Source organism: Euwallacea fornicatus, chromosome 22, assembly GCF_040115645.1.
Source record: "Euwallacea fornicatus isolate EFF26 chromosome 22, ASM4011564v1, whole genome shotgun sequence".
Classification (NCBI taxonomy): Eukaryota; Metazoa; Arthropoda; class Insecta; order Coleoptera; family Curculionidae; genus Euwallacea; species Euwallacea fornicatus.
This window is the reverse complement of record NC_089562.1, coordinates 183,849-198,665: the sequence shown is the minus strand read 5'-3', so window position 1 is coordinate 198,665 and position 14,817 is coordinate 183,849. Positions and strand designations below refer to the sequence as shown.

At 35.6% G+C, this 14,817-nt stretch overlaps 1 protein-coding gene across 2 annotated transcripts; it reads right to left on the bottom strand.

The window, feature by feature from the left end:
• Positions 1-461: 461 nt before the first annotated feature.
• Positions 462-14,402, bottom strand: Su(Tpl) (Suppressor of Triplolethal). Of its 2 annotated transcripts, none has more exons than XM_066295007.1 (13): positions 14,202-14,402; positions 9,259-9,312; positions 6,588-7,020; positions 6,402-6,534; positions 6,119-6,189; positions 5,915-6,065; positions 4,354-4,623; positions 3,714-3,875; positions 3,415-3,655; positions 3,222-3,358; positions 2,991-3,162; positions 2,606-2,930; positions 462-2,342 (listed from the first exon to the last, which is right to left on the bottom strand). In XM_066295007.1, exons 1-12 carry the CDS (start codon positions 14,331-14,333, stop codon positions 2,769-2,771), a joined length of 2,118 nt encoding a protein of 705 aa, XP_066151104.1. In that variant the 5' UTR covers positions 14,334-14,402; the 3' UTR covers positions 462-2,342; positions 2,606-2,768. The 2 variants fall into 2 exon arrangements, with proteins under 2 accessions (XP_066151104.1, XP_066151105.1); XM_066295008.1 differs by having other exon boundaries at positions 462-1,998.
• Between the last annotated feature and the right edge of the window lie 415 nt (positions 14,403-14,817).

Below are 14,817 nucleotides of genomic sequence, written 5' to 3'. Positions count from 1 at the left end.
ATAATATACGCTTCTCGTTAAAATAGGGATAAAATTGTTTCTCTAGCTTAGGTTTAAGAGATATACAGGACGTTTGCATTGAAACCAGTTAGGTATTTCATTTTGACCTCTCTTTGTAACTGATTGGAGATGTTTAATCACTAGCTCGCGAGAAATCTGACTGAAAGATCGAGCTTTATACCTGTTTTTTAAACACAGCAAGTTCAAATTATGAAACATTCTTGCTTCTTAAATATGCACAAGCTTTCTGGTTTTTAAGTAATTTTAGTAGCGATCGAAACAGAATAAGTGATGATCTGAAAAAGGAACTATTTTGTAGAAGCTCCTACTAAAAGAAGCTTTTAGCGCAAAATGCCCTCTTTTAGCAGAGGAAAAGCTTCTTAAAGAGGTATTTTTATATTACATAGTTTCTGTAAAATTACTTTAACTGGATTAAAGGAGGAAATAAAACAAGTCATGGATTAGGATGCTTCATATATATAATATATTGAATATAGTTCAAAAATTTACAATGAACGATAATATGTCGTTACAAAACTAAGCCACTTTTATTCTTAAACTGGACATGCTCCATACATTTATTACAACTGGTAATGCGAAGATATTTACACTGTTCCATCAGACATATACAACACTACCTTCAATTTTCAATAATATTACGTACGTGGCGTATAATATGTCCTTTAGTCTATAAATAAAAGAGAGCGCGACGCTCAAATATCCTACAAGACGTTACAATGGTCACTGGACAGATATTTTTTGACGACTATCGTTATCATCGATTCGTAGCAATAATAAACAATTGTTTAATCCTAAAGTTCAACAAAATTTTTTTTTATAACGTATCTACTAGGTGTCATGTAATTTCGGGAAGAGGATTTATTCTCTATAATAAATATTAACAAACAACATACTGAATAACCAATTGTAACAGAGACTCAACCCTTAGAAGTAAAAATTACACAAATCCCATGATTAACGACATATTTATATGAGGAGTTTCGGAGCAAATATGCGTTTTAGGCCCAGCGAGATTGACGAAAATACGTGAGCATTTTTGAGCAGATTGCAACGCGATACAGGAACTCGATTAATAGGAATTTCCAACTCACCGTCAAACGATACTTAACCCGCAAACTCCAGCAAATTTATATTTTATTTTATCTATTTTATGTTCTTTTTTTGGGTTTTTATTCAATTGCTATTTTCAAGAAAAATGAAAAGCTAGATGACTGAAAATTAATTATAAGCATATTTCCTAGTGATTAATAATTATATTTATTACGATTAGAGATAGTGATTGGGCACTTTGCGACTGCTTTTCAAGGGAGCTTTTCAATTGAAAAAAAATCTCATGACATTGAATTTACTGCCTCCGAAAGCATCAACGTTTAGCTGCCGCTATTTAACATGAAATAAATTATCTAAATTGTTAATAAAAAGGATCGCAAAGTGCTCAAATATATCGTGATGCATCAAGGACGTGCCGAAGTCGTCATCGTATATCAGATTTATGTACAAATCACAACCGAATCGATTTTTCTCGATCAACATAATTCAATTTACCTATTTAGCAGCAAAGCGTTCCTAGAACATCCTCATAGTTTTTTTTTATCAGAAAAATGCGAATAAAGGCGGTTAATATTAATAACTCAAAATTTTGGCATCACAATCTAAAAAAAAAACTAAGTTGATAAAACAATATAAGGGCGTCCAGTAAATTAAAAAAAAATAAGTTTTGCGATAAATAAAACAATTCCTCTTCACTGTTAAATATAACAATACGTTCACTGAATGTAATGATATAGACATTCAACTCAACCGCCATTTTGTGTGAGAATTTTGACACCAAAATAGCAGCTGTGAATAAAAAATAGAAAATCAAAATATAAAATTTCTTTCCTTTATGTAATCAAAATAAGGGTATAATAAAATTAACCACAATTAGCAGGTCAAATTCCCGACTAATCCGGCCCTGAGCAGCTCATGGAATTTGATCTGAAATTACATGAAATTGTAAGATTTGGCACAATATCAACAAAGATTTGACACCATTTCCACTCAAGTTACAAAGCAATGGTTTATGGCACCAAGGGAATATACACCAAATCCATAATAGATATACAAGGAGATGATAAGAATAAATAAGATATGGTCGCCGATATAGGTCAAGATATTATGTCAAAATTTAGAGACAGATATTTAGGCGGATATGTTGCCGACAATAACTTGCAAGGATATTTTGTGAATTGATGTCGGATTATGGTGGCTTTCGCTGCTGTTTGAGTGCAGTTGATGTATTTGCTGTCTATCACATTTCGGTTTGAGCAATCTGTTGCCTCCTGAAAATGAAGAGGCGTCGTCAGCATTTTTTAAGCTGACATTTCTTCCTAATAATAATTCATGTCCGCTCTACGTTTTAGCTAATTTGTTAAAAAAATACAATTTTTGAAATCTTTTATTTTTTCTAATTGGGATAGTTGCGTCAATAAACTAATTTTTCAATGAGCGGTGAGCTGTTAGATATTTTGCTCGCTTTATTCAATGGACCCCACATAAAAATATATAAAATTTCCTTACAACTCTTTTATTGAACAATACTTACATGATTGAATTTGAAGAATTGCAACCGGTGCTTGGGGTCGCTCCCAAACCCATCGCTCACCAAACCTCTGAGGTACAACCGAAAACTACCTTAAAGCCACTGGAAATCGAGCTGTTTTTTGTCGCATTGTAAAGAAATAATCCGGTCGTGATTCACGCGGGAGCTAACACTTGACGAGTCCCGTCTGCGCCTGGTCGTACTCGCCGACCAGCTTTTTGATGTACGACAGTTTTTCGTGCAAGTACTGGAAACGATTTTTAGCCCGTTGATGCTCGAGATCCTTCTTCATTTCATTATATTCCCGCACTATTCGTTTCTTTATGTCCTAGAAAAGAAAAATAAAAACATTATAATTTATTTTCTTATTGTAACGGTTTCAACGCACTTTATATCTAGGACTGTTCACGCCCTCCTGTTTGAGCTCCTCTTCAAGCTGCACAAACCGTTTGGAGACTTTTTCCACGATAGGGTAGAGGCTTTTATATTCGCTGTAGTGCGCGTTAAAATCGGCTTTGTATAACTTCTTTTGGTCAGCGGAAGTTATTTTTACGTATTGTCTGTGAAAACAACGAGTAAAATTATTCAAAAACGTTTAACTCAAATTTAAAAAAATTACTTTTTGTAATCGGGAAACTCTTCCTCGTCCACAACCCGATTGGGTAGGACAAGCGACCTTTCTGGCACAGATGACGGCAATCCTTCAGTCTGACTGTCGGGACTAACTCGGGCTATCCTGTGGCTGCTAGACGAAACCTGCGCAAACAAGCAAATACTTGGACCATGACGAATATTGCTCAAAATATTACAACCTTGTGATTGTTGGCACTCCGCCTGTCTTTTTCTCTCTGAAAGCCGTTGGACTGATTCTGAAATATCGGACTGTTGGTGCCGCGTCGGGCCTCCTCTGTCATGAGCGCGCTGTTGACCGGAGATCCGCTCCTGAATACGTTCTCCCTAGTTACACCAAACGTCAAACCATTGACACTATCACACTGTCGCTTATTTCTGTCGTCCTCGGTCGGAGGGAGATTGTCGTACGAATTAAAATACCTTAAAAAAGCGTCCTTGTAACATAATTCTCAAACATTGATTAAAATTAATTTTTTACCCATTGGGAGGAGACTCCCTGCTGCGTGGATTCATGTTGGAGGCGTCTCGGAGATCGGTGGCGGGTCGCCTTTGACTATTGTTTTGATCTACCGGCGACCTGTTGTTGTAGGCCGAATCGGATTGCCTGTAGCCCGAATCTGGGGTGACTTGTTGCCTAGAACTGGACATATTTCGAAATTTTTTACTTTAAAAAACTTGTATTTCTAATTTTTCAAATAAACATTTCTACGTCTATGAAATGCAAGATTAGGTATCAACATAAAATTTTGGGAACAAAATTGACATTAAGCCATGTCACCTATTAACTGTCTATTTCCATTTTTGATATTTAAAAATACTGATTTTTGGAATAACATTTTTTTCGCTCAATGATAGATAGATTAGGCACCAATATAGTTACAAAAAATGTTTGTAACAAGATTTAGTTACGCACACAGAAGGTTCAATTACCCCATTGGAATATCGAGTCGATGCAATAAATGGTTTATGTAAAAAATCGAAATACACCGAGCTCATATTTTATTTTAAAGGTAATATACTAAATATGGACTTTCTATCAATTGAAGAATCGGGCAGTTAAAAACAAGTAGTAATAATTTTATTAATTTTCTATTCAATATCATTTTTAAGACACTTACTTGTATACGAATGGACCGTCAGATGCCCCCGTTTGAGGGAGCTGAGAACCTTTGGCACCGTGAGCTATCCTCTGTCTTTTATAGGGCAAACCGTCTCCACCCTCCCTGTAAACCTGTCGTTTCGCGCCACCTCCACCGCCACCTCCACTAACACCATTTGTAGACGTAATCATAGGAGGAGATCCAGGGTGGGTACTGGTAGGGGACTGTCCGCTACCAGAACTACCTCCATCGCTACCTCCTGGGGGGGTGAGGTTTTGCGGCTTTTTCCTAAACATAAAAGTTTAATATAGACACAAATTTAGCACTAATCATTTATAAATACTTATTGAAACAAATCTTAATGGAATATTTTGAACCCGCCGAGACATGACAGTGAAAAGTTCTTTCATGATTTCTTTCAACGATTTCTTGCCAGCTGGTGTTATTTATTTGCTTAGAAAATGTTATGAGCCTTGGAGGTTAACTTGAGAAACCAAATTTGGTCGGTCATTTGAAATTTCAACGGCATCAAAATATCATAAGAAACAACTTCATCCTTTATTCACTTGTTTCACAAAAGCATCATTAAGTAATGAAAAAATTTGAAAACTGAAATGAATAATCAAATGATATTTCAAATTATTTTACTCAACACTGAAATGTTACATAAATATGTAAATAATGTTGTAAACTTTACGACTGCAAATTTTCCAAACAAAAAAATACTTGAATCGACAAATACCTACTTCTTTTTAAATTATAACAACCGTAGTTATAATAAAAGACAAGTGAATTAAACGAATGTGAGGTTCCAAATTAGCTTTTTAGTAAAGGCTTATGTAACGAATATAAAGCGAATTACAAAATCTCATTAATATGAACCCGGCCTTTTTCCCGTCTGTGGATAATGAGCCTTATATTTACACTGGACACGATACCGAAATGCAATTATTATCCAGTGTTGGATACTGAGACAATGCAACGCCAATCAGGTTCTAGATTCTATAAAACAAAATTTTAATAAAGTCGTATCAATATATGTATCATCCAACGAAAACACACATTTTATTAGTTTTTCCAGGACTATGCATCAAAATTTAAATTATTAATTAGATAGTCTATTGCAGTTAAAATCGACAAGTGACAACGGAACATCCATAAAAAATTATTTTGTACCAATGTGAAGTTAGTTAGTGACTTTCATTGAATAGGTATCAGGTACATGTCCTAGGTTAGAGCGAACCCGTGTAGAATTTTTAAACGCAAAAAATACGCAAGTGGGTTGAAGTTCGGGATACAAGGAGTATGGTCATGAATCTTTTTTTTTGTCACTCGCCAATAAGCGAAATTGACATAAGCTTACGCGCCGCAATCTTGAAACACCAAACAAATTATGTATGATAATTGATACGGTCAAGACATTTGTCAATTATTTTCGAAGTCGCACCACCTGTTGGTGATGTAATTGTGAACGAATTTTGCAAAACGCTGTTCCCCGATTTCAAGTTTCATAGAGTTCTTCAATCGACCCTATTTCAGTATAGGATCTCTATGTGTAATGTCATCCATGGATGCTTACCGCTTCAGAATCTGTTTCTCGGTCTCTGTGTAAAAGGGCCAATCGTCGTTGACTTCGTTCCACATGTTCCTGTTTAGATAATAGCAGTTGTCTCGTAATTGTGCGATCTGTTTGAGTACGGTGGTCATGCTGTTGGTGCCTCGCAGACCCTCTAATTTAAAACAAAATTTTAGACGAAATCGGGGCATAATGAAAATTACCAACCTTTTGTGAGGCGATCGTGTAGTTCGATCTTTTTGAAGGGTCGCAGGGCTAGCAGATGAATCAATCGCTCTCTGGAAGAATATTAATCATTAAAAAAATGAATGTCTCAGGTTATTTTGACAGGTAACTGATCTGGCACCTCAAATCGGCATGTTCTTTCCTCGTTCCATTCATGAAGTTAAATAACAATAAAATCTACCAATTTTGGGTACCAAACACACACCTCGGACCTGTCAAAAGACTCTAAGAAAAAAGCAGAAATGAATCCTTTTCCGTTTCTAACCTAAGAGGTCTTCTGGCGACTTCGGGCACTGACGGTTTCCGGTTGTGCTGGACGGTGCTTCGTTGAGAGCTACTCACGTGATTACTGCCTAATCCATTGGAGAGATTGTGGTTGAGGGACGAGTGCAAATTATCTAAAAATGTCAACTTTAATTTATAGTTCAAGTGTGTTACGAGGTTAACTTACTTTGGGGCGGTTTCACGGCTGACGGAATCGGATATGAAGACTGCTTAAGCAGGCTATCCCGCATGGAGGGCAGCGCGGGCCGGGGCTGCTGGACAGAGGGCAGCAGAGGCGGCCTGGATGACGAGTTCGGTTGTTTGACTTTAACCTTTCGGCCGATGTCCGTTTGGTTCGGTTTTATTTCGCGGGTACACTTGTTTTTGTACTTGTCTTCGACTTCAGCCATACGGTTCCTGGTGGCTTCATACACGTCTTCGTTGGCGTGAATGCGCATTTTGTTGCGAATAGAGCCGAGACACTCCAGAGGCCCTCGGGGAGAGTTGCCCTGGATGCACTCGAAACTGCCAGCAGGCCCCTCCATATCTGCTGTGGTGGACATGGCGAAGCTGAACGACGTGTGTCCAGATTCATGGTGTTGGGAGGGAAAAAGTAGCTCCTATATATAAAGAACATCATATACAAAATTGCTTAAAAAAATCAATAAAATTCAGCTCCGCCATTCATACTCTGGCAGAGAAACTGATTCGTCAAATTATTGATTTAAATTGTAAAAGTCTGCAAATATATACGTTTTTTTAGTTTTTATAATAGAATAATGAACGCATAAATGAGTGTCTCGATATAACGATTCAATTAAAAATAGCTGCATCTTAAGAAAAAAATGTCAAATTTCCGGGTCTGTGCGTCCGCTTAATTGCAAAACTAATCGATTTCCAACTAATCAGGAGAGGAAAAAACGGCGCACTCTCGACTAAAAACAATAAAATCGTGCCTTACCGATATCCGATTCAACTAAATTTCTACATTTAGTGAAAGTCCAAGGTAGCCAGTTGTAAAATAAATTAACATTATTATTCTGAAAGAATGGATTTTTTCTAATGATGCTAAGTAACGACATTACATTATTAGTTTATACTACTAATCTTTGCAACCGGTTAATGGCTGCAATGGGTCGAATTCCTAAGAGAAACTCCGCGTTTGCCCAGCTCGACGCACATTCAAAAATCCAGAGTATACCAAATTGACCATAGAAACTTCCTGAAACGTACGGTTTTTCAAATGAAACTGACATGACACAATTAATTATTCTTTTACGCCGTACATATAATCGATGTCAATGGAGGTCCGCAATGGCTACTTTCACATTTATGTATGTAATTTGCGGAAGTGCGGTGGACCGTAGATGCAAATAGTAATTCATAATTATTTGGACCAGATCATAATCACTTTTAATTAAACCCCAATTACATCTTTAAGGGTTGTTAGTAAAGTTAGTATACAATCAGGTTAGCATCAGACGCCCGTCGTCGCCAATGGTAGCAGGAATCAGCCAAGCCTGCGAATCGGTGTCAAGTACGTTAAATTACCATGGTTCTTTTGTTGGGCCGCCGATGACGTTTTCTCGTCCAACAAAAACCGATTGCTTTTCGGAATTTTGCCCCTTTCCTTGGTCTCTAATTCAAGGCCTATGGGAAAGCGGATTTTCGGTCATGAATTTCTACGTATAGAAAGATCATTAGCACTCTTGGCGTAATTTTATCAATATTCGTTCAGTGTTCAGTACGGTATTGATAAGTTTAAAGAAACTATAGAGAAAATATGAACCGCTTTGTGTGAATTGTATGAAAATATTTTTCATGCTTACTAAGCCGGTTTATAAAATTCTTTGCAGTTGTCAAATATTTATTATTTACGAATACGTGGACAAAATGCGATCTTGGAGAATAAGTTCAATGCCGCGTTTAGATTCATTAAAAACAACCTCCTGCCGTTTTATTTATTTCCAACGAAACTCGTTCATTTATTCAACAAAAAGCAGTAGGAGATCAACTGCTCAAATCTATACTCATCCTTGATTTGCACACCGACGCGACATTAATTTTGGACCGTTTTTTATTCCGGATAAATGTCGAAGATTTCTTATGTCGGGTATAGAAATATATGAATTTTCGCTCGTTAAACAAAAAACATATATGTGTATTATTCAATAAAACAACAATGGTTGCCTACATGTAATGACGTCATCACTTGCGGTCTATTCCAAAATGGCGATGACTTAAAATGTCAATAATTCACATTTTGACATTACTCAATTTTATTTTACATACAATGGCCGCGCGTAATTTGGCAAATCACATAATTCAATTAAAATTTAAATATTCGTTTTTTTTTAAGGCAGTTGTATCGCAATTTCGGTGTGAAATTACCGAATTTTTGATGCAAATTTATAGGAAAATCATCAAGGGGATTTATGCACAGTAAGTACAAAAACTTAAAAACCCCTCGAATCTTCAGACATTTACATATCTCTCATTTCTCCAAATTAATGCTCGAAATTGAAAAAACTTATTAAGCAAATTGCTCGTACACGAAAGGCAGATGGATCTCATTTTTTTAAAGTGAAGCTTTTTGAATATATACCGTATACACGGTTTCCATAAATTAAATGTTATCTAGTAATTAACAGAATAATTTGTGTGCTTTCTTCCAAAAATGCCACACAATGCTGTAGTACGCGGCCAATAACAAGCCCGACTACTTTGCATTAGTGAATGTAACAATTTCTACATGTCCCGTTAAATGACGAGGTGCGTTTGAAAATTTACTTTTACTTTTGTTGACCATCGCGGAATTCTTCATTCTGAAAAACTGAAACATTCAGAGTCATACTTACGCCATTTGCATTTCCTAGGAACCGTATGCGGGGACTCTGGACGTTGCCTGTATTCTGAAACAAACGTATTCATGTTAGTTCACAACAATTAACAAATCACATTAATAACGCGTAGTTGTTTGTTAAAATTCCTGGTTATATACCGAAGAATTGGTCGATTTTGAGTAACAATAACAAGTTTGATTTCGTAATTGGTGTCTGTTAGTCTGGTGTTGTCGGAATATCAAACTGTTCCAAAGGTTAAAGGATTGTACAATGACGGTTTTTTGCGCGGGTACTTTCACCACATTGCTGAAAAATTACAATCACCCGTAGTGATATAATAATATTTTTATGTTTAATGGGAATTGTAAAATCTTAGAACACACAAAAGTTTCTATCAGTATATTTATTAATGTTTTACTGTTATTATCATGACGCGTGCAACATAAATTATTACTATGTACAATATGACTCATCACCCGAGATTCCCCTCAGTAAATAACTATTTTATCACGTAGATTCAATACCTAAAAGTGCCGCAATGTAAAACGGCTTCTAAAGGGCATTTTTTGAAGTTCTAACTGTTATATTCACGTTAAAGTGTTCCCTTGAGATATTCATCGCTATGAAAATGTCGGTTTAATCCCGTGCAAGCTACAGTTGGATTTGATCTGATCCTCTCCGGTTTTATACAGCCTTGGTGACCTTGGTACAATTGAATAAATGTCAAGGAAAAACCTGGTAGCCAGTGGCTCGTAGCTACCATCTCGTTAGGCTAGTATTAGACGCCCTAAGATTGGAATAATCGACGTTTTAAGATAGTACTGAATGATCGGAATTTCCCATAAAACCGACTTAAGTCTGCTCTTCCTGGCAGTGCTCGAGAATAATTTTATCAAAACTCGTGGTTTCACTTTAACGGCAAACGTAAGAGTTGTTTGTTTTTCTTAATAAGTTATCTAGGCTTTCGCGGTTCGAACTACATACAATGAAAATCCCATCCAAGCAGTATATAAATAGAAAATACTGCGAAGCAAGGAAATACTATTTATGATTTTTTTGACAAAATGGCGAACGAAATTTTTTTTAAGAATTTCCTTAAAAATCTATCTCTCGAATTAACCACATATTTTTTCATAGTCACCTGCTAATAGACAAGTGAATTATTAGCTTGTGAATATCGACACAACCTCGTTTCCGAAAAGTGGGTCATTGGTATTTTTGCATAAGTCTTTCGCTATTGCACACGGTGGCTCTTGAATGAAAATGAATTCCCCAGATTTTTCGCTGTCCAAATTACGTTCATCAAAGACTTGAGTTTAATTGGTCTTGTAGGAAATGGAAAATTTTAAATAAGACTGTGAAATTGTTAACAATTGAATTTTAAATATAAACAAATCAGTACGTGTCGTCTCGTCCATCCTCGACTAATTGGAAACCAATAACCTATTGACCTCTAAAGTGATGACGATATTTACAGATATTATTTGCATCAAGTTATACCCGTAAAAATTAATGCAAGACATAGGAATCATTACATTAAAAATGCTAATGTTAAAAATGTTATGTTTGACGCATTTTGAAAACTTTGTTGATTTAACAATTTTCCCAATTTTGAAACTATCAATTTTATACACTTTTAAATGTTTTATTAATTGTAAAAAATTAGATTGATTCAGGTTAATTTAGGCGTGAGTTCAAAATAATCAATTAAAAAATATCGTAAATGTTTGATTTTTTTTTTAATTTTGCCGATCTTAAAATTTTATCAGTTTTAAATTGTCAATTTTTAACACAATTTCGTAACTTAATGCACATTATAATAATAATTAAATGCGTTGACATACTCAAAGTTTCAATACCAATTAATCGAACATTCTATTCGACATTTAAATTTGCTTCTAAATGGCAACACGTCGCTGTTCTTTTGAGAACACAACGTGGCCGCCCTGTTTAACAAGCCTTTAGTACAAGGTCAACGATGCACCGAGGGTGACTGCGGTGATGCCACAAATGTCCCTGTATGTGACCTTAAATACCAAATTTATTAACCGACAAAAACTTCAATAATTAAGATTTTATTCTGGACATTTCTTTAACTAACCAGACCGCGTAGATTATACATTAGTGATCGACCGCAAAATGAATATTATTTTCTCTCTCCCGTTGCTTGGTCAAATTATTACATTCAGGCTACTTCGACAGCCCATGTAAAAAATCTTGCTTAGGAAAATCGTCCTTTTCGCCACGTTTCAATGGAGAAAGGTTCCAGTTTCAGATCGAGCAATAAAATTCAATGCTCTGCACCGTCATTATGTAATGATACAGCAAACGAAATACCTCACTAAACCGATATTATAAAACGACTAACCTAGAAAATAAAACTGCAATATGTGTCTTAACCGGTTCTTTGGCGAAAAACACCCACAACGTGATCTAAGTACGACCGTTACGAAATCGAAAGTCTGTGCTTTTGCCCTCAACACTGGACTAATTCTCAACTCCAAATCTTCCACCTGAAAGGGCAGGTGGCCCAGATATCCCCAACAGATTTCGATATTTCCAACAGGCCTTAAAAGGTTTTATGACGAATCTAAAGACGTGTGAAGTGTGCCACCGTAACTAATTAGCCAACTAAATTGAAATAAGAGTTGTGTATGTGCGCAATACTGTTGGTAATTGGTAGTAATTTGATTCTCGACTTGGCCCTGTTCATTCCTCGTGACTACTTGATGCCCTCAAATTCCATTTAAATTTCGTTTCTCAACAATAATCGAATGCAAAGGGCACCGAACGCAGTTGCCAGCTGTTTAAGGGCAGGTAAAAGAAAGCTGGTATTGAACACAAAACCCATTCATGGTTTCCTCTCCGCAAATACCACCTGAATTCATGGAAACGAAGAGTGTCAGCAATGTGTTGTCAGAACTGAAGAAATGAAGGTAAACTTATTTACATACTCGAACACGAACTGCTTGGGGGCATTTGCAACTGCTCCAGACACTACTTTACCGAACTTTGGCAATTGGGTAACGTGTTGAAATGGGTTTTAATAATACATAGCTCTTATCTAAGCAAACACTTATTAAAGCTTTGCAGGTATACATATAAACTTCAAGACTCAGAAAACAGTATGAAATAATTAGGCTCAAATCTACTTCTACGTTAGTTAGTAGACACTCGAGGCCAACCTCACTTCAATACATTACAAAGTTAAAGGAAACACATATTTATTTAACATATCCGTAATTGTGTTTGCCACTTACCGTGATAAGTGTGTTTTATGGCTCTGATACTGTCTCGTATAAGTGAGGTTTATTAGGAAAATATGATTAACAAATTTAGAAAAAATGTTATAAGTTATATGTTATAATACATTGTTATTGGAGATACATTTTGTTATTGAAATCGTCTTTCGGAACTTTCCAGAACCATCAAGGGTCATTGAATTAAACATTGGGAAACAAAATCGTCACCGCAACTAAACACCAACAGTAGATTTGTTTTTGTTTATGGTTTTGGCACATACAACTATGAGGTACTTTTTCAATACCTATGGTCTGAGAAATGCTATTTTATGTAAAAACATGAAAAATATAGCCTAGGTATAGAGGTAGGGCCATAAATGCTTTGTTACCAGGAGGCAGGGCGTTTGAGTTTGAAAAGGATTTCAATGTGACAATGAAACATAAAAATATTTGGGACCTGTCCTTCAAACGACCATTACTGAGGGGTAGATTTCTTTTAAATTTGTGTACACTAAAATGCTTTAGAAATATTTTACAATACCATAAACTATCTTGAGCTTTTAGGGCCAAATTATCAATATGGTATTGACATCGAGCTAGTTTAAATAGTCTTTCTCTATTCCCACATTTCTATGAAAAATAGCTTGCAATTGACATTGACAGCAGATTAACAATTTGGCTTTAAACCAAAGTCAATTAAACCCCAACATTAAATGATTTCACTGTTAACATAATTAGGTCACCATCATGACTTAAACAGATTTAAAATTCTGAATTTGTCTGAAAATTCAGTTACTTAAGTTCTATGTGATGACTATCATAACAACACACTCAATAGCCAAATAAATATCTGACGAATAATAATAAAAATCAGCTCATTCACTCCCCCAAACACTGCTTTCCAAGTATTTTCCTTCACTCCAGACTTATTTATATACTTACAACTGTATATTCAATTTCAGTGGAGATATTCAAAAACTCAACTGAATTTGGCACTAGCAGTAACTTGCTTAGGAGTTAAATTTAGAACAGGTAAGAATTTAAGTGGGCATTCTCAATTATTTTAGTACATTTTTCTGCCCATTTCTCTAAAAAAGAATTACTTATTATTTGTGTGGGGGGTACTGTATGATTACATTATAATGGGCAAATTGGTGTTAAAATGAAGACCAATTTCCGCCACAACCATCTAAACACCTGATAATACTAAAATTACTAAATAATAATGTAAATAACGCGGTATCTTTAAATATTATTGTATAAACACATCCTGAAATGGGAAAGTTTGTAAAGAATGAAGTCTGCTTTCATATCCTTGTTTGGAAATACCTAGCCATCTTCTCTGGGTAATTGCTGAGTTGTCTATACAGATACGTGAATGAAACTTGATCGGGGCGTATTAGAGGCCCCAAAGAAGAAACTTACGGGGTCAGAATTGCATAAATGTTACTTAAAATTGCAAAAAAACGAGCAATATGTTGACGTGGCGTGGTGATTTCCTGCGTAATTTCGACAGTAACTTGCAATTTTAGATGGAAATTCCCACGTGGAACACCTAAGGGACCCATATAGTACACTATAAAATGACTTAGAACTCGAAAAATTAAATTATAATAGGTTATTAAGTCATCTGAATATGGCGACTATTATCTCTCGGAAGGCAACAGATTGTAACGAACCAATCAATAAGGACTGGAGGGGTCAAAAGGGGCTTACCTGATTCTTTAAGTAATCTTCGATTGCTCGTAATGCAGAATCCGTTAATTTCACAAAAATCAAGTCTTTATTTTCACTAAAATTTTGTTGCGAAGACAACCCGTACTGAACACCTGGACATAGCGCCGCCATTTCTGTCCAGTAAAGTCAGGACGGCCCCCACATCCAGCTGACGTTTCGAGGTCAGACTGGCGACTGCGTTAACGCACTGTCAGGAACGTCAATCGAACCCGAAAAATTCCGACACGCCCCTTCAATGCAAGCATACAACCAGGCATACTCATTGGAAATAAAAATTAATAGAAAATATATTTTCTCGTAAAAAATTGAACAATTTACTATATTTTGTAATATTATTACGAATCTACATACTGAAGTAATTTATGTAGAAGCCCTAGCTACTTTTCTTAACGTTTTAGGACTGAATCAAAATATATTTAGTTAAATTAATTGGCATTCGAACTAAGCAATAGAGGCAACTGCGCATTTAGGTCTAACAGTAGAGATACATAAACATAAAAATAATATTTTTTTTTACAATTACATTTATTTAACTGATTTCAAAGACAAAATAATTAAAATTATTATACATCCCTACATTGTTGTGAAATGCACA